The sequence below is a fragment of the Poeciliopsis prolifica genome, unplaced genomic scaffold (genome assembly GCF_027474105.1).
Source record: "Poeciliopsis prolifica strain line A6 unplaced genomic scaffold, Auburn_PproV2 SCAFFOLD010, whole genome shotgun sequence".
NCBI classification, from domain to species: Eukaryota; Metazoa; Chordata; class Actinopteri; order Cyprinodontiformes; family Poeciliidae; genus Poeciliopsis; species Poeciliopsis prolifica.
This window is the reverse complement of record NW_026562385.1, coordinates 1,762,427-1,781,902: the sequence shown is the minus strand read 5'-3', so window position 1 is coordinate 1,781,902 and position 19,476 is coordinate 1,762,427. Positions and strand designations below refer to the sequence as shown.

At 36.0% G+C, this 19,476-nt stretch overlaps 2 protein-coding genes across 5 annotated transcripts in view; both read right to left on the bottom strand.

Moving 5' to 3' along the window:
- Nucleotides 1–12,086, bottom strand: part of baiap2a (BAR/IMD domain containing adaptor protein 2a) — an 88,343-nt gene extending 76,257 nt beyond the window's left edge. For 2 of the 4 annotated variants that reach the window (XM_055035924.1, XM_055035922.1), the window contains exon 1: nucleotides 11,846–12,084. In XM_055035924.1, coding sequence (XP_054891899.1) covers nucleotides 11,846–11,917 — 72 coding nt within the window. In that variant the 5' untranslated portion in view covers nucleotides 11,918–12,084. Of the gene's footprint in view, nucleotides 1–11,845 lie in introns of all 4 variants that reach the window. The other 2 variants (XM_055035921.1, XM_055035923.1) reach the window with 2 other exon arrangements.
- Nucleotides 12,087–12,727: 641 nt separating this feature from the next.
- Nucleotides 12,728–17,593, bottom strand: LOC129363685 (charged multivesicular body protein 6-like). Its single transcript, XM_055035929.1, has 8 exons — nucleotides 17,225–17,593; nucleotides 16,979–17,088; nucleotides 16,805–16,892; nucleotides 15,490–15,576; nucleotides 15,030–15,095; nucleotides 14,778–14,858; nucleotides 13,309–13,384; nucleotides 12,728–13,236 (listed from the first exon to the last, which is right to left on the bottom strand). Exons 1-8 carry the CDS (start codon nucleotides 17,288–17,290, stop codon nucleotides 13,187–13,189), a joined length of 624 nt encoding a protein of 207 aa, XP_054891904.1. The 5' UTR covers nucleotides 17,291–17,593; the 3' UTR covers nucleotides 12,728–13,186.
- Nucleotides 17,594–19,476: the final 1,883 nt, after the last annotated feature.

Below are 19,476 nucleotides of genomic sequence, written 5' to 3'. Positions count from 1 at the left end.
TTTAAGCACCTACATTAATACAAAAACTATATAATAGAATGACGTTGTTTTAAATGGGTGGGAGGATTATATAAAAACACAAGTCCCAGTGAGCCGTCATTACAGCACTCTCTCCCACTGAAGAGGTCAAAGGTAATTGACACAAGCTTAGCTGCTTTTCTTGTACTAACTGCAAACAGGCTTCCTGATCCACAACCAGGGTACAAAAAAACAAAAAAAAAACACTAATAAATGCAACTAGAGGACAAACCTAATCATACAATTACACGATGGCTCAGAGATAAAAAGTATTATATAAGAGACAAAATTACAATGCGCTTTCACATGTCATGCAGAAGAGAAAGGACAAGGAGGCAATCAGTCTTCATTTCCTGTCATTGTTGCTAAATTTGTCATCCCAGTTCTCCTGTACTACATCGTTACCCTAATTGTAGAAGCTAATTGGGAAAATGGGGCCAGGAGACACTTGAGGTTGTATGACATGGTGGAAAGAGGAAAGGAAGTGGGAAAAATTAAGAATTAATGTGGAGTATATTCACTTCCACATCAGTTGTATCATCTTTCATTTTAAAAAGAAAATAAAGAATAATTATGGCTGAAACGTGGTCTCCATCATTCCCGAGAATGAAATTCACTTACTAGAACTAAAGTCAAAAATTAAAGCAAACAATTGAAAGAGGGCAAAGAAATGTGTTCTGCAAAATTAATCAAATGATTGTCTCAGGGCTGAGATGTAAAAAAAAAAAAAAAAAAAAAAAAAAAAAAAGAATAAAGAAAAAGACATTTCAACTAGAAAGACTGTTGATACATGAAAACATTAGGGATAAAGCAATTCAGAGTAAATTAATTTGTAAGAAGCCGCTGAAACAAGGTCAAAACATCTTAAGTCAACAGCAAATGCAGTCAATGGAGGAGTCATTCCTCCCTGCTTAGTCTTTCTGCTCTCCCCTGTCACACATTTACACCTTCACACACACACAAATATAATGACATGCTAAGGGGGCAATTTGAAAGTAACACCAGCTGATTAAAACCAGGGGCACTCACACACTGAAACAAGCCAATATCCCATCAGCTGTTCAGTTGCGCCCTTCCCCCGATCCTTTTTTTTTTTCTTTTGGAACCACAACCCTGCCTGGAGGGCCTGAGAAACCCCCTGATCAGGTGAAGAAAACACTCCTGACTAATATATTTGTCACACTGCAGAGACCTGCCATGCAGTGAAAGGTAGAAAAGGCAGCTGAGGCTAATGAAGTAACCTACAGAGAATATAAAGAAAGACAATGACATGTAGATTCACAAACATAAAGACCATTTTTAGCAAAAAAAAAAAAAAAAGATAAAGAAATGAATATTAGAATATGCCTTTAACAGAAGAGCTGCATTTCCAAGAGATCTAGTCAGTCTCCTTGGCAAAGGGCATTGAATCAAGCTCAGACATATCAGAACCGCTGTGTCTTACTATTTGGCAAGACAGTTTGAGGGAAACCTCAGTTTGTGTTGCCTGAGGAACCGAATCCAGGAGTAACACCACCAATAAAACAGCCAAATAATGACAATTTTGATTGCAGAGTCTACCAAAATCTGCAGGGTGATATACAGTTATAAACAAGTGTTCAGATACAAAATAAAATGATTGATTTACATTACATCAACCGAAACTGTTAGTGTCTTAGCTCTGTTAGGGTTAACCAAGTTATCTTAATTTTCTAAATATCAGAATTCTGAAATTAGGTTTTTTTTTTCCCCATTTTTACTTTCCTCAAAGTCAAAAATGTGCAGAGGTTAATTTGATTACTAAGCCCTTAAACAATTTGGGAAACCCTAGATGATGTCACAGATTTGTAAGCTTGTGATAGGTGAATACACAACATTGCAGGTTTTCAAAAAACTGTTGAGAAGCCTACAGGAAAATACTACACTAGTTTATGATAGCAAACAGCTTAAAAATGTAATCCTACCTAAATTTATGAGAATTACTTAAACAAGCCATATAGATAGTCTTGACAGATAATGAGGAAAAGAACAATTATAAAGGGTAAGTTTAAGCTCACAAAAACAATAGCAACCTAACCTAAGTATTCCCAATACCTTAGAGAACTAAAACGTTTAATACAATTATTACAACCTCAGGAAAACCGGACAGGCATTTAAAATCTTGCATCAAACACAAAAAGATTAATCAGGTTAAAGGGAAGGGGAGAATGTAAATATTTTCTAAATTACCACAGAAATCAAGACAACCAAAAAGAATTCATGATTATAATGTGTGAAAATTATTCTGTCTGAACCCACAGAGTGCAAGTACCAATGTGGTAATTTAGTCTTGAATAATCTAATTCTCTCAGAAGTCTGAACAGGATATGAACTTACTGCTGCATGACACTGTGATTGGATTAAACAGGCTTTAGTGTCCTTCAGGAGGAAGAATGGCTGACTTGAAACTGATAAGTGTTTGGTGGAAAAGGGGAGCAGCAGGGTATAAAGTTTAAAAAAATAAAATAATAAAATAAAAACTTTATACCTGACCTGCAACATCTGGAAAGTCCATCATAGAAACTATTTAGAAAAGAAAATGCATATTCAAAGACAGGAAGCAGGTGATCAGACAGAACATGTATCTGCCACAAGTGAAGTACAGCTGATCAGATGAATCACAACAAACCACACAGTGAATTAAGAATCCCTTGCTGATTGGTATCGAGTTTAAAGATGTTGTTTACAACCAGAATGGGGTACAGATTGATTTTTTTTTCCCAGCTTCCTTGGAGCTTGGAATTCTTTCACAATTTAGATAATTGATTTTCTGATAATCCAGCTACTTCCATCAAGAAAAGGACAACAATATGAAATGCCAAATGAACATTTTCACTTATATCAGTATGCACAAACATCAAACTTGAATATCTTTTGCAGGCAAGTTATTCAGTAACTTAAGAAATTAACTGATTGTTAAAATATACTTATGATTCATGCCATTTTAACAACAAGCTGCCCTGAAGAAAAGCAGACAATATGTACACATTATATCTGGACTTTTCTAGAGACTTCTCTGTGCCAAACTTTACAGTTATTTATCTCTTTCTTCACCCAAGGGAATAAGTTTGGTGCTTTGGCCAGTACCAGCTGATCACAAATAGTTTTCCCCTCGCTGTCACAACCGATAACATCAGACTTGTTGCCATATTGGAAAGACAGAACACAGTTTGGAATGGCTGCATTCCTTATTAAATTTTGCCAGAGAAAGGATAATTTAATTTCAGTACAAGCTGAAAAATAGACAAGTTGCTGCTCTGAGTTTTCTCTTTACATACAAGCAGATTGTTGAGGCAGCCAATCCAAGATTTACAGGAACGTGTCCGCTATGTATTGGGATTTTCAAGCAATTATTAACAGAGGGTAGAAGGAATGTGGAGAATAATATGACTGTTTATGAACTTAGATTACGCTGAATGGTTTAAGGTACTTGCATTTATCCTGACTAAAGCACACACAAAGTTTGCAATTTTTTCCTCACCAAAGTGGACTATGCACTGTGTTTGATCTGAAAGCAAACATCATGTGAATATTTGCTTCTTCAACAAATTCTGTCAAAGGATCACATTTTAAGACTGAACAGAGGACATTCCTTCAGAATCATGCAATTTTTCTTTTGTTGTGTAAAACTACAGAATCTTTCATTGTGTGACAAATTAGTCATGTCAAACTCAGACAGGCACACATAAGGGAGACCAAAGACTTTCAGATCTTTAACGGGAGAAATCTTTAGTTGTATTAACATACACCTATATCTATCCACAACAAGAAATGACAAAATGTCACAATGTTCATATCAGTAACTCACTGAATTTTACTGCCTGCAATATTCATTATACTCAGTAAAACATTTGAACCATGTTTCTGATCATTTTATTATGATTTATAAAAGTCAACTTCTCAGGAAATTTGACTGAAAGATTAAACCAATTTTAAATATATGTAAAAACTGGATGTTATGGGCTGGCCAACAAAATCTTGTGAAAGACTGCTGACTTGACAGTTGTCCATCAGACAACTGCAGACAGAAAGCATAAACCATTAAAGGTCATACCTGTGACCAGGCATGTTCATGGAAAGTTGAGTGTACTAGTAAAAGTTGCACAAGAAAAATGAATAACTTCAGTATTGAGAGGATTGTGAAACAAAGTATTGTCAATAGACTGGCGGATGTTCATAAGTTGTCTACAGTGGTTGTTATCTGGGCGTCAAGACTCAACAAATTCATATGTGTCCCAAATTCATTCCTCCTTCCCATGTATTAAGCAACTCCTGAGCCAGAGAAAAAAAAACAAAACAAGAGAAGCAAATAGTCATGCAGCCGTGCCCAACTTGTCACTCCACTCCATCAGCTGGCTGAAATACGTCTTCCACTCTTCCCTTGTTTACTGAAAAAGACAAATTGTAAATCTGTACAGCAGGGTCATGAAAAGCACACATGACCATGATGTTGCAACTAAAGGAATGGCACAGCTTTACAGCTTTAACTTCTTTCATAAGAACACAGAAATTTGTTCTTTCACTCAAGATGACCAGGATGAGGACAGACTTCTTTTAGGCCAGGGCAATTTCTAGTCCTGGCCTAAGAACTTCTAGGAGTGTAATAACCATCTCCACTTCACATTTCAGACCAATCACAAAGTGTTCACCAGACACCACACTAGGAAACAATTCTTCCTAGATGATGATGTGTCAAGAACAAATTGTAAGATCTCCCAAACCTAGGCTTCAGAAAACAAAGTATTTTTATTCCTGTTGCCCCAAGAGCTCAAGTTTTTGTTCTTACAGTGTATTTATTGAGTGGCCTTTGAGAAAAGCTACAAGTGGCATGACTTGTCAATAGTTGCAAATGGCTTTTAAGCAGCTTGTTGCCACATATCTCACTAAAAATACAATTAATCTGTATTTTGTTTAATTTTTAACTAAATGTAATTAGCCATATACACGTGTTACCGTACTAAACGTGCCAAAACGGGTATGATGGGAATGTTCACTTGAAAACTATGACTTAAATTAATTTTGATTTTAATTGGTTTATTATTACAAATGGATGTATAATCTTAGCTGCTGTTAGAAGAAATCACTTCATGCTTTTTGTTAATTCTTGTTTAGATACTGTAACACCATGTATCAGTGATATTTTTGTCAGGTTTGTCATGTGGTGAGCATCTAATACCAGCCCATGACAAGTCTTTATAAATTAATAGTTTATTAATGCTGTTTGCACAAAATAAAGATTTATAAATATTGCTACTTTATTATTCCAGATCTTTCAGAAATTACAATATTTGTTCCAATTCGAACATAAATAGAATTAAGACGCTGCTTTCACATCCGTTAAGTCTAGCATGACTGTGTGTGCAATAAAAGAACAAAAACCCCAATGTGGCAAAAAAAAACAACAATCTATATCTAAATAGGTTTTGAATAATTCCTTTAAAACATCCAATCTTCTCTTTCTCTAGCAAAGTAATTAGCACCTTGCAAACTAGTTTTTAAACTTTAGAAATGCAGTCTTTGCAATCATCTCTGTTACCTTATGACCAGGAAGAATATGCTGATATATCATTTTTGACTATCTTTGGTTTACTTTCACTGCAGATGGTAGCTCCATCTATAAACCGCTTCCAGTGTGCAATAGATCAGTAGTCATGATTTCTATGGATAAGCAAAACTGTCGTGTTAAAACTGCCTCCCCCTCTAAATACCCCTAAAACTTCCAGCCCTTTTTCTTTTATCACTATGGAAAAAGCTACAAGGTACTATTTCAGCTGATTCAGTCACAACTTGACAAAACATTAAACTTTATTAGTGTGTTTGGCCCCAATAGTCTCAGAGGCCTCAGGTTGAGGAAAATCAAGTTGCCGTAAAATTTATTTCTATTGTTCCTTCTTCACCTCTTGGTGCCACGGCATAACATATTATTTACCCATAAGACCTGCCATTTACTTTGTTCACTGCCTTCTGAAGTCAGAGTGACCCCCCAAAAAACACCTTAGCATCATTCGGCTACAGAGAGGCTGGTATCTATGGCAACCAAGATCCATACCTACTTTAAAGCTTTAGTTCTTTATCCAGAAAAATAAAGTCTATTCTGGAGAAGAGATCACTGGCTCCCTTTCTAATTCTCTCAAAATTGACCAAGCTGACCACTTTTTTTAAACTTAAAAGAAAAAAAAATAGCTCATAATTGATGAAAACATTTTGATTACTTCACAAAAGATATCAGCATATTTTATTTAGCGTGGCAATTTCAACGTTTTTAGAAAAAAAGGTTCCTATTAACTATGGATGGTCTTTGTTAAGAATTTGTGCTATTATTATTTTTATTTTATCACATTGCAAGGTGAACAGAAAACATTTCTAATATTTAGCTAAAATTAACTATAAAAACATGAGGGCTGTTCAGATTAGGCTTCTTGAAGGTCAGTCTTTTTAACCAAGTGTTCAGTACCCTTTAAGACAGAATGAGGTTGAACCTTAATCACCTTTTCTGCAGGTTTTTAATTCTTTGTCAGCATGCAAGACTTCAAAATTATTAAAATGTGTTTAAGTTTAACATAATGCCACAGTTTTCATGTGGGTATGCATGCAGAATTACCTCCTTTGTGCAGAGTAGTAAGGATTTTGTTGCTTACTCCACTTGCAAAATGTGTGTAAAATAGTGTGGTCAGTGTTGCCCAAAGTGGCAGCCACTGTCTCAGACATGGACACAATTGCCACAGGCATGTCGACGTTCGGTTTATGACCCTTCCATGAAAGGCCATTGTCCACTGCATTTACACAGTACTTACTAGAATTTTCCGTCTCTGTTCCTCTTTCAGTCTATAATTATAGTTTCTCCCTCTTCAGTAATTAGGGACTTCAACAAGGATCTGGACTGTCTCCATCTATTTTCCCCCTCTCTATCTTTTTTTCTCCCACCCACATAACAGTGTTATTTTTTTCAAGCACAGTCACATTCATGTTTGCTATAGTGTCATTTCAGACAGCAGCCACATTCACAACGTGACTTCAAATCAACTGCATGCATCGTGACGGTTCCGAGGCTTCTTTGCAGCCTGTACACAGTTAGTACTGCCAGTCTCTGCCCTTGAAAAAGCAACGTTGAGTAAAAGAAAAAAAGAGAAATGTCTCTAAACCATCCGCCCCCAGACGTGCAGAGAAGGTGGGTGTGTAGAGCAATAGTCCTCTCTGCATCGCAGTCAAAGGCACAGAACAAAATCTGCTCTTCCATAAGCAATGAAGATTATGGAGCCTCCTGCAGTGGATAATGCAATCATTTCAAAGCCCCAGGCTTCAGCAAGCATCAACTTGTTGAAGCACTATATTCTGGAAGCAGATGTTATGGAGCTTGAGTCTCTTCAGACTCTTTTAAATCTTGTATTATTAAACAAGCAGTGTCTGATGTGACCATACTCTGCCAGAACAAAAAGAAAAGCAAACGAAGCTCTGGGTTATGTCTTCATACAAGCGACTCCAAACAGTTTCTTCAGGAGAGTCCACAGGATCAGCGCTGAATTTATACAACAGTCCAGCCCTGTTTACGTCAGACCCATTTGGGAGCTTTTATGAGGAATTTAAGCATCCTCATGAAATCTCTTCAAAGATAGACATGCATGTTTGTAAAAGATCGAGTGGTAGCTCCCCAGCACCCTTTGAAAAAATAAAAAAAGAGTTATTTGACACATAAGAATGCATAAGAATAATGGCACATTGTTGCTAAGAGACAACCTGTTTCGGTGTAGTTCTCTTATCAACAAAGTATGGCTGAAATGACAATAATGGTGAAACTCACGATAAGGTTGCAATCAAGACCCAAACTATTACATATTACAGTCACTGTTCACTTCATTAGTAACACCTTGTGGGTACGGTGTTGGACTCCTCTTGCATACAAAACTCCCTTAACTCTTCATGACAGATTAAGATAGTTGAGACATTCCAAAGATTTTGGACCTTTATTAATATAGTAATGTCATTACTCAGGTTTTACAGATTGTTGGCAGCACATTCATGATGAGTCCACTACATCTAAAAGGGTTCTTACTGGATTCAGATTCAGGTGACTGTGGAGGCCACTGGAGTAAAGCAAACTCATTGCCTTGATCAAGAACCCAGCTTAGATGAGCTGAACGTTATAACAATATTATTCTGCTGGAAAAATATTGAAGCTGGACATGAAGGGATGGACATGATTAGCAACAATGCTAAGGTAGGCTTTGGTGTTTAAGCAATCTTCAGCTGGAATTAAAGTGTCCAAAGTGTTGCAAGAAAATATCTTACAAACACTCACATCACCATTAGCTCATACAAGGCAAAATAGATCAAAACATTAAGAGATATTTGACAAAACTGTCCACTGTTTTCCAGGTTGTGTTGACAATCGGGGTGTGGTAATGCATGGGAAAATGTGAGTTGTCCCGAGGGTTGCTGAAAGTGAGTCACACCCTTCTATTGCCTCACCTGCCCAGGGTGTGTTTAAAACCTGCACTGCATGTATCCTAGATACATGCAGTGCAGAGATACTGAGTATTTACAGAGTGTTTTTCTTCTGACAAACACTAAGTAAATACAAAAAAAAATTCCTCAACAGGGCGTGCTGGGTCACTTTGCCTCAGTGGAGCCTTCCATTTTGCTCACCGTTTAGGATAAAAGTGTATGAAGCCACACTCATTTTTCTTGAGCTTCTGCTTTAATCAATCTGTTTGCTCACTTTAAGCAAGCTAGGTCATCGCTCAGACTTCAGCCGTCCGCTTCGTAAGAGGCTTGACCTGAAGCGCCACCCTATGCAGACATGACCAGCTGGTGGAGATGACAGTAGTGCAGACACACATCAACAGAGTGTCAGTCCTAAGTATCCGTCTCACCAAGTCAGCATGGGGATAACTAGATGCAAACCGCCATGTCTGGGGCTGCCTGCCTACAGGAAGGAGGGGAAACTCAAGTCAACAAAGGATCATGCAAAAATTGCTGGGTTTCCCATGCCAACTCCCTTGCTGATCAAGATCATCTCACAAAGCTTAGGTGTGCCCGGTACCTTTACTGAAAGCACAACGCTTGCAGGGGAGATTCAAAATCCCTAGTCTCACCCTTACACACAGTAAATCGGGCTAAGACGAGACACATCAGCATTTACCTCCCTCATTACCCTGATGATTACTCAGTATCTTGCCAGCTGCTTGCTGCAACTTCTTTACAGACACCACATGTTTTAACAACTCTCCTTCCTCAAAAGATCTTTGCTTGCATAGTATAGAATGAAAAATTACAGACATACTCAGAATGCCTACATGGCAGAGAAACTGCAAGAGAGCAGACTTGCAGAACCAATCATTACTTCTTCACAAACATTAGCGGTTTTCCACTCTGATTTAAAAAAAATTAGGGACTGACTTAGAAAACATTCTAATCAATAAACATTGAATAATTATCAATCTAAAGTGCCTTTTGAGGATCAGAATACAATACATGTTCTCCAATATTTAATATAATCTATAAATCAAGTTAATCAAGAAAATAAGAAAATTATTTAGCTTAAAATTGTCTTGAAATTTTTTTATTTTGGATTAAACTGCTTTGAAATTATGGTGGTGTACTAAACTAAGTGTAATCCTCTTTCATTTTAGTGAGAAATTTTGGTTCAACTTAACTTTTTCAACTGACTTTTATCATCTTTGGTTTGCAGATGACACAAGACTGTCGATCACAGTCATTGGAAGAAGAGGCTCCAAAGATTTTCCTCACAAGTTAGGATCTTTTTATAATATTTAAGACACACCCCAAAATGCAAAATTATGATTTGAATTAAATATTAAATAATGCATTATTTACTCACGAATCTTTCTTCCAAAGATTATACAGAATTATACAGAGGTTTACTACAAAAAAAAAATTACAAAAAATTAAAAATAAAAAACAGGGTGAAGTAGATAAATTTTTATTAAATGTATCTGGTGGCAGTTCTTACTTACTATGCATGCAGTAAATATGTTTAAGTTGATTTTTCAGTATTTGACTCGCTGAACACAATCCCAAATGGTCAATTTCTGAACCATCACTAATTGACTGATGCTGCTCAAATATTTACATTTCTGCTTTGCATAGTTTAGATTTGCAGTTTTAACAACAAAACAAAAAGCCATGTTTTTTAAAAGATTAATCTTAGGGTATTGGTCAGTTTTCTTCAACTATTTGTATCACTGATTATATCTAGAATTCCCTCTTTAACCATGTACGTCCCACAGCAGTGAACTAAATAATTATTCAAAATTATTTTAAAAAGTTAAATACATTTAACAAGCAGAAGAAAAAAAACAATTAAAAATTCTTCTTTTTTTATTTTTTAAATTGAACCTCATTATTTTATGTTTTTAAACTGAAAAAAAAAGGAGTCTTGGTTGGGTGTCATTTGCCACTGGGTCAGATCCCCAGAGTAGGAGAGGGACTGCCTTATCACTCCACTGCCCCTCAGAGTTCCTGCCTGTCACGGCTCTGACAGGGTGCCTCCTCCCCAGTGACATAGGTTTACTGCTGCGTTTGCATTTGAATGAATAGAAAACCTCAACTGACCCTAAAAAGAGGACCTACCAAATCCTTGCAACTCTGGAAGACTGCACGCTTATCAAAGTTTCCAGAATCATCAACATTAGTCATAAGTTTCAGCTATTTTTGTTTAATGAATCAGGTTTTAAATTGAAGACAAGGAAGGACGTAAAGCCACATTTTAAAAAATTGCTATATGTGTTTTGATGGGATCGTTAGTACCTTTGGAAAATAACCTCTAAGCATTAAACATACATTTCACGAAGGCTATATTTCTTAAAATTGTTTTGTTATTCATCTGGTGCAAATTCCTGGTCTATTACTGTCCTGTTTTCAATAGCTGTAAGGAGAAATTCTCATAATTAACAAAACTAAAACCAGGAAAATGTCAGTGTAATTAATCTGCATAATGTGTTTCATAGTGAGCTAAATTACTGGAATAAATTAAATTTATAGCAAAAATAATTTGTATGAAATAATTTAGCCAATAGGACTGGACATCTTAAAAAAAATAAAAAATAAATTGAAGATACAGGACTTGAATCAAGAACCAGGTTGGAGCACCATATATGTGTGTCTGTCTATACACATAAACATATATAAATGATTGTATCAGCCGTTTATGCATCAGGTGTCATTCCATGCTGGTTCAAATGATAACATACATCAGATAAACTAATCTACTTGATAGGGCTTTTATCCTCAAATAAAATCAACTTTTTAGCCTCATTCCTGCATTTTAGAATTAAACTGTAGCCACCAAGACCACACATGTCTTTGTATGAAAATCAGGTTTGAGAGGAAGAGAACAAATGTTTACTTGTTGCAACAGAGACTCAACCCTCCCTGCCAAACGCAGTCCTGTGGAATGCAGGCTGTTCCCATTTCAAAGAACTGGGCTTGTATAAATCCACCGGTTTACAGGGAATAGCCCAACCGAACCTAAAACTGTCATGAGCACAGAGGCGGACTAACTCAACAGGCCTTCGTGTAATGAGACGGTGACCCTGATTTTGCAGGTTCGTGAGCAGTTTTGGCTGAAAGGTGTCGCCCTAATTAACCTGGGAAACATGGCTGGATGTTGTTTTTCTTTAGACTGTGAATTTGAAATATTGCAACCAACTCAGCTTTTGCGCTTTTTTTGGGGGGGTAGATGTTAACAAGAACGTTACCAGTGCACTTCTAAGCCTTCTACGTAATTTTAATGGCCAAACAAATAAGCACAATGCATATCTCCAAACTTTGTTCGTCAGTTCAGCCTTACCTTATAAACATTTTCCGTCAATCGATGAACCTCGTCAGTGCGAGACATGGTGAAATCTTCAGCCAGGACCATAAACGGTTTTTTATCGCAAAAGCGTTTATCCGAGTAAAAAAAAAAGAAAAGAAAAGAAAAAACGAATGAATGAACAGGTAGAAAAAGCAGGTTTGAGCTCACAGCGAGCGACAAAAACGCCACCGCAGGAATGAGGTTTGCGCTCCCGAAACCTGCAAACTAAACACACCTTCCTTCTCCGCTGCTTGACAGCCCGCTGCTGCATTCACGGACCGATCCCGAATGCCGTATGTTTCACTATCTCGAAGATATTGGGTGGTATCAACATACTGTGCGAAGTTATTCTTAACATGACGTACACAGACAACATAGAAAGAGTCATGGCATAACCCAAGGAAATAGCCACATAATGGTTAATAATTTAAATTTTACTGCAAATACACCAAAGGCAAAACTCCTATAGTCGTGAATGTCGCATTATCTTGTTAAATTGTGGATTTGGTGAACGCCTCCCACACCTATGACCAAGTGGAGCCTGAATAATACACATAATTTATTTCGATTCTATAAATTTGATTTGTGCTATAAAGTAATGGATTCACGTAATTGGCAAACAGTTTTTCTTTGGGTCATATGTCTGATTTATGTTCACTGGGTCATTTGGGATAACGTGTTTCAGGTCTCGGTATATGTGTAGTTCATCCGCAGTTAGTCGACTTCTCAGGTTCCAATATGATATTTCAGGTACAAACGCTGCCAGTCATAGAGGCTTTGCGAAACACCACTGGGATCTATTTGTTCTGAACTTCACATGAATTGATGCCCACTTTTCCAAATCTAGGGCTGCACATATCACATTCCTCTCCCAAGTAACTCCCACTTTCAGCAAGCTTTTTATTTCTTGACAATAAAAACGTTCACTGCACTGATGACATTGTCATGGGGAGGCAGTACATTGTCAAAGTGCATTACCACAGATAAGACAGCAAACAATGCCCTCTTCTGGATAAATGCATGCTCTACAACTTGATAGAAAAAGTCTGAACTGTTAACTTTTTTACAGCTTAGTTTATTATCTAAAACGGTTTTATTTTTCATTAATGATTCATGGCCATTTTAAAACATCTAAAATCCTATTTTTTCTAAATGCCTCAACCAGCACAGTGCCTATGAAACAACTCCAAATTAAACAGACAGAAATGCAATGTTTCACTTTATATTTGTGTAAATTGAGGGAAAAGTCTTATGTTGGATACAAATCTTCCCCTTCTTACAAAACTAAAGGGGCTTTATTCGCAGATCAGTGCTGGGTATCAACCAGAAATTCTTTTAGGCTGCCAGCATCTCTCTGTCCTCTTGCTTCCTTGCTTCTTTCCTCTCTAAAAAAATAAAAAAAAGAAAATTAAGTTTGAAACATTTTTTGATGAGTAGAATAAATAGATAAAGTCTACCTGTTTCAACTTTAGCAGCTTCTGTTATCTCTGGAACAAGGGCAGTGGGAACCTCTGGCAGTGCTACATCTTCTTCCTGAATAAAAAAAAGAAAAACAAAAAAAAAAAAGAAGCAAAAATAAAACCATCTGGAGGTTTAAAGGAATGTTTCGTTCACAAGCTAAAAGAAAAGGGTATCTACAGACTTCATGAACACAGAGTTGTGCGCACCTTTATTCTATTTATTGATAGCTTGAGGCTGAAATAAGAAACTTCTTCATTAAAAATGCTATCCTAAGAACCAACCCTCAAGCATCTTGAAGCCATTAGTATAAAAAAATAAACTGGTGTGGTATTCCTCAAGTAAAGCCAAAAAGATCCATATCTTGCTCATCCATCCAGAACATCTTCTTCCACAAATCTTACTTTGTGAGTTTCATGGTTCACTGCAGAATGTAGCGGAGCTTGAAAGGTGTACATTTAAGCAGTTTTTTCCCTCTCCTTCTTGTAGAAGCTGATGTAAAACTCTTTCAACTGGAGAGCGTGAGATTGTAAATTATACATGAAAGGTTACATGTTTTGGGGATTTTTTTTTTTTCCAAGCCAAATAATTCCTGAAGTTTGACTCATCTTTCAAGAGATAAACTCTCATTAAAGATTGTATCTCCTATCTTGTTTTAATCCAGACATTTATAACCAAATCTGGTATAAGAAAAATGATGGAAAGTTTGATTCTTAGACCTGGACAGTAGATGTTTCTATTGTACCAGATGTAAGCAAATCCAAAGTGCAAGATAAGTTAAGCAACAATTTAGGTGTCAGTCAGCATTAGTAACTGCTATTGCTAACTTAGCAATTATTAAAAATGACGTGTGCCATAAAAAACTGCCTGAAAGTTTCAGTGTTGCTTTTCTTTCCTCAATGAAGCCTCTGATGTGGCTGTTTAAAACTGAATTTAACTGGATTTATAATTGAAGTTAGGCAGTACATGACCTCAATGACACTGATAAGGAAAATGTGAAATGTGCTGCTCTTCTCCAGTAAGATGAACTCTACCCTTAATACTGTTATTTTCAGTTCACTCTAATCTTTGAGTTTTATTTATATAATACGAATAAATGCAGTCATTGAACCGGTGCCAACACATAATTATGAAACATAGTCATTTTTCACAGTCTGACAGAGTGTATCATTAAAAACAATTAGAACACAATGCAGACTTTAATCCATATAAATCTGCATAATTCATTGTTTCAGTTACAACTTGTAATTAGATTCTTACACGGCTGTGACTTGTTGAAAATCCCTTGGAAACCTATTAAAAATCTGAAATTAAATATGCAAATTAATATGAATCAGCTCTTCTCCAAAAGACGCAACCAACAGTTCAGGATCGACATTATGGATAAATTTATGTGGAGCAGCGAATGGAGATGTGTGGTTGTTGAGACATTTTTAGAATAAATATTAACATCCATCTTAGAACCCACCTGAGTGATAGCTTCTAATTCTGCTAAAACTGCTTCTTCATCCTCGTGTGTCATGACTCCAGCCAACATTTCATCTATGTGCTGCAAATGCAAAATGTAGACAGACTTGTTGATGCATATCCGCATCTTAATCACAGACATATCTGCACTATTTTAAGTAAAAAACAAACAAAAAAAGGTCATTTAAAAGCAGTAGACAACTAAAAATATACAGGAAATGGAATCATTTGCATATAGGTTACTCTGAAGTACCCTTTGATACTCAATTGATTCTTGGGTCTCATCTAGGATTTTTTCCACGTCTTCTATCGACATGATCTGTGGAAGAAAAAAAACACACACATTGGATTTGGTTTTAAATTTCAGACTAAAATGTTAGTTTTTTCACATTCTGTCAGACTTGCAAATCCTCTACATAAGGTCTAAGTATCTAAGCATGTGCAACACTCAGAGTGATGTCGACGAGGCTTTTCTTTAATCCTTTAATCTCAAAGCCATGTGCATCAGCTATGTTGTTGTATCACGATCCAAAAGCCTTCTGCACTGCTTCAACTTTTTTTTTTTTTTTGCAGGGATCACATTATAGAAAGCATTTCAATCAGACGAAACTCTGACACAGTACACTGAAGTACAGAAACTTAAGGGTGCAACGACTGTGCAAAGGTACATTTCTAAACAGAGAACAGAAGAAAAAAGAAAACTAAATATGTACCTCGTGCATATTTTTTAGGCATTCATTGCCAATTTTAAGCCCCTCGACGACTTTCACCTCGATTTGCATGAACTCAATATCTTGAACCTGTTAACAAATAATACATTTTTAAAAACGTAGTTGCAGAATAAATGATAAGCACACCAACAAAACAAAACGGTCAATTCAAAATTGGTGAATTGGGTTGTTTTGTTACATTTAAGTCAATTGTTAAGATTTAACAATTAACTTAACACTGCACACAGAGGGGGGGAGACTCTGATCATTTTAAGCATGATTTCACATTCTAAGAAAACGGTGAAATTTTTCAATACCACCAAGATGTTTAACACAAAGTCTGGTGAAGAACTAAGTTTAGGCTAGTAATTTTAGCGTTTGAAACTTAAAATACATAAAAGCTAAACACTACAGCAAAGTTGGTCTATTTTGAAGAATTTGATTGTCACAGATCATGCTGGATTTGGAAATTGTTTGGAAATCTCACAATGAATTGAGTAAAAACTCAATTCACTCAAGGGAATACAGAGAGAAAATGAAGTCTACGCCTCGTAATGCTAACTGCATCGAATACACTAATTGTGTAAAAGGTAAATAAAATGCCAAACACAGTGTAAACTGTGACTTTTATAATGATTTTGTCTTTGTTTTAAAGCACGTGTCAAACTCAAAGCCCGGGGGCCAAATCCGGCCCACCGTAGCTTTTCATGTGGCTCTCCACAGACTAGACTAAACGCTAAGTGTGATTAAATATTATATTATCAATCATATCAATGCAGTTTTTATCTGTTTACTGCCAATTTATATCAATCAATCCCTCCAGTTTCTTGAGAATTTAGTTGATGTATGATTTTAGTCCATGATTTATACAGCGAGTAAATAAACAGTCACATTTATTATTAGTTCCTGAAGGGACTGAAAAGATCTTCAATAATATTATGTAATTTTAAGTATTCGTTGGCATATTAACAGTTTGTGAACAAGTTTTATCAACACATTCTGGCACAACCGGCCTTTTAAGAGCCTTCATAATCTTGATTTGGACCAAAACGAAAATGAGTTTGACACACCTGTTTTAAAGCAAGGATGAAATCCTGTTTGACTGTCTGTGTAGCTTTTGGTTAACCTGAATTATTATTTTATTGTAGAAATGTTGTTTTCATGCAAAACTAAAGAAAAGTGTTTTAGGAACAGAAAATCAGCAGATCAAGGTTCTACAGTCGACTCATTTTCCTCATGGATGCATCAGGGGACTTCACCTCAGCTTAATCAAGACACATGTTTAAATATTTTTAAAGAATAAAGAAATTAAACTCACCATACGTTCGAGGTTTGAAATCTGACTCTCGGTTTTCTCTAGTAGCTGATCCTGGTAGTGTTTCTTCTTAAGCATCAGCAGTGCTTTTCTGCAACATGTTAAAGCACAACAAGTGATGCCACTGGTTGGGATCTGCTACAAACTGCTGTCATTTGCATCTCGAAGTCTGCTTACTCTTTCTTGCCATCTTTTAGCAGCTGCTTAGCCAGAAGTCTCTCCTTCTCCAGCTGTAAGGTGATTCTCTTTTGATACTGCTTCAGTTTATCTCTCTGCTGCTTCAGTTGCTGCAAAAGTAAACACAAACCCAGAGATAAATGCCAAGGATAGATCCCGGCAAGCGGTATTCCATGTAATGCAGCACAGATAATTTTGTTTTGATAGCTTTGAGCTCATCTTACGGAGCTTCCCTGTTCGGCTTACCAAAATGGCTTTGTCTTGCTCCGTTACACGAGAGGATCGGCTCTTTCTCCCAAAGACGTTTCCCATTATTTAGCCACATCCTCCCTTATCGACACACACAATGCGACTCGTTGTAGAGCATTTTGTCATGGTAATAAAGCAGCCTCAATTGGCTAGCAGGCTAGCTGCTTACGCCATGTCCGCACGATTTTCGTCTTGTTTCCTACGGCAGGCGAGGAAGGACGAAACGTCCGAGGTATGACTTCGCTTCGGAATTTAAGTTTAAAATCTTTCGGTACCTCTTAATCTTATGCAAAAATAATTTATTACATAGAATATAACAACAGCCATATGATGGCATCAGTTTGCATAAAGCTAAAAGAAAAACTATTATATTTCAACTGCAGCACCCCCTACTGATTGATGGTTAGCACCCTGGACAGCTCCTTCTTTTATGTATGTATGTATGTATGTATGTATTTTTTATTTTATTTATTTATGAACTTACTTATTTTTCTTAATGACTATACAGCAAGTTATAGAGGAAATAACTAGTGGTTCTCCAGTCCAGATAATAAGTTTGTGATTTTAGGTCTGTAAAAAGGTTCTTATGAAAATACACATTTTTGCAAGTTGATGTAACAGTATAAAAGAATGAAAGAAACAAATGGACTAGGGTTTTTGGGGGATTTTTTTGTTGTTGTTGTTGTTTTTTTGTTTTTTGTTTTTACTGCCATTAAGAGCAATCATCTTTGCACAAAAAAATTACCCGTGAGTGGTATCCTGATTCCAGGATGGTATCGTATTTAAAACAATCAAAGCATAATTACAAAGTGCTTCAAATTGTTTTTTTTAGACCTGACAGATGTGTCAGAGCTGCAAATCTGTGTTCAACCATGGTACAAAATCTGGAACTTGTGATTTTACCACATTTTTCTGTTGTTTCTGGCAATCTTTTGTTCAAAAAACATAATTACAGAAAAAAAATCATTTTCATTACTGTGACTAGAGTCGCTGAGAAAAGCTTCACTATTTCTAAGTCTACACTATTGAAATAGTACACAGCAAATAGTGTATTAACTATTGATTAACTGATAACCAGGAGGTATAAGCACCTCCAGGTAAACAGGGGTTTGAGTTTTAGTAGGCTGCTGAAACTATGTCTTTAGGACACATGAAGAGATGGTTGATCACAGTGAACAAAGCAATGCTTAGAGAAAACAGAACATAGCAGATCAGTACAAACACTTCTTATTAACTTTTTAAAAAATATTCATAAGGCTTATATGTGGACTTGCTTTATAAATATTGGACCTGGATAACTGTTTGATGGATCCTGAAAGAGGTAAGCAGAAACAAATGATCTTGTTCCTTAAAGATCTAGTGGTGTAAAGAAGAGTGAGATAATCCCTCCAAAAAAGTGAGGAACTGAAGTGATAAATGACTACACTAATCTATTGCTGCTGAAGACGGTTCTTCTTTAATTACAAGAATGTTGTTTTTAAAGTTTTTACTTAAATAAATTATTGAGAAGTGTATAAATAATTTGATGTATTCTTTTCTCTTAAGCTGTAAATACAAATAAATATTTTTTTTATGAAAAGCAGATACTATTTTGGCTGACTGAAAATGATCAAAATCTTCAAGGTGTATGATTAGTTTTGTCTTCAGCATATATTAAATGCATCATGTCACACTGAATTCTTTTAAAAGTAGTATTTCTACAACTGTAGGCCAATCTAATCAGACGTAAAATCTGATGTATTTTTTTCTGTAGCTTGAAATATTAGTCAGCATTCAAACAGCAAATAATAACATTTACAGAAATATCTTTCAAAACTGTTTTCCATTTAGTAAAATACATTTATATAAGCCACAACATTATGAGAAACCATTTATTTGTAGTGATGCATATATATATTTTTTCTTACTTATAACAAAGTTGAAAAAGATAAAAAATAATTAAAGACTTAAATGTCAATTTTATTTCACACATGCGTCTATGTCCTCATATGTTGCATAAAACACCAGTGGTATGTCATTTAGACTTATTATTAAAAGGCATCTTTGGCTCTTCTAAGCAAAATTACAAGCTATGATTAAGTTTTCAACACATATGCAAGTAATATTCAGAAAAGTTGATGTTATGTTTCGTGTTGCACGAGAGGTCACAGAAATGTCAAAAGATTGTCCCACTGTTGTCAAACACATTTGTTGTTGATCAAAGATCTTGATAGAATCAATTCTTCTTCTCATTCACCATCAAAGTACTG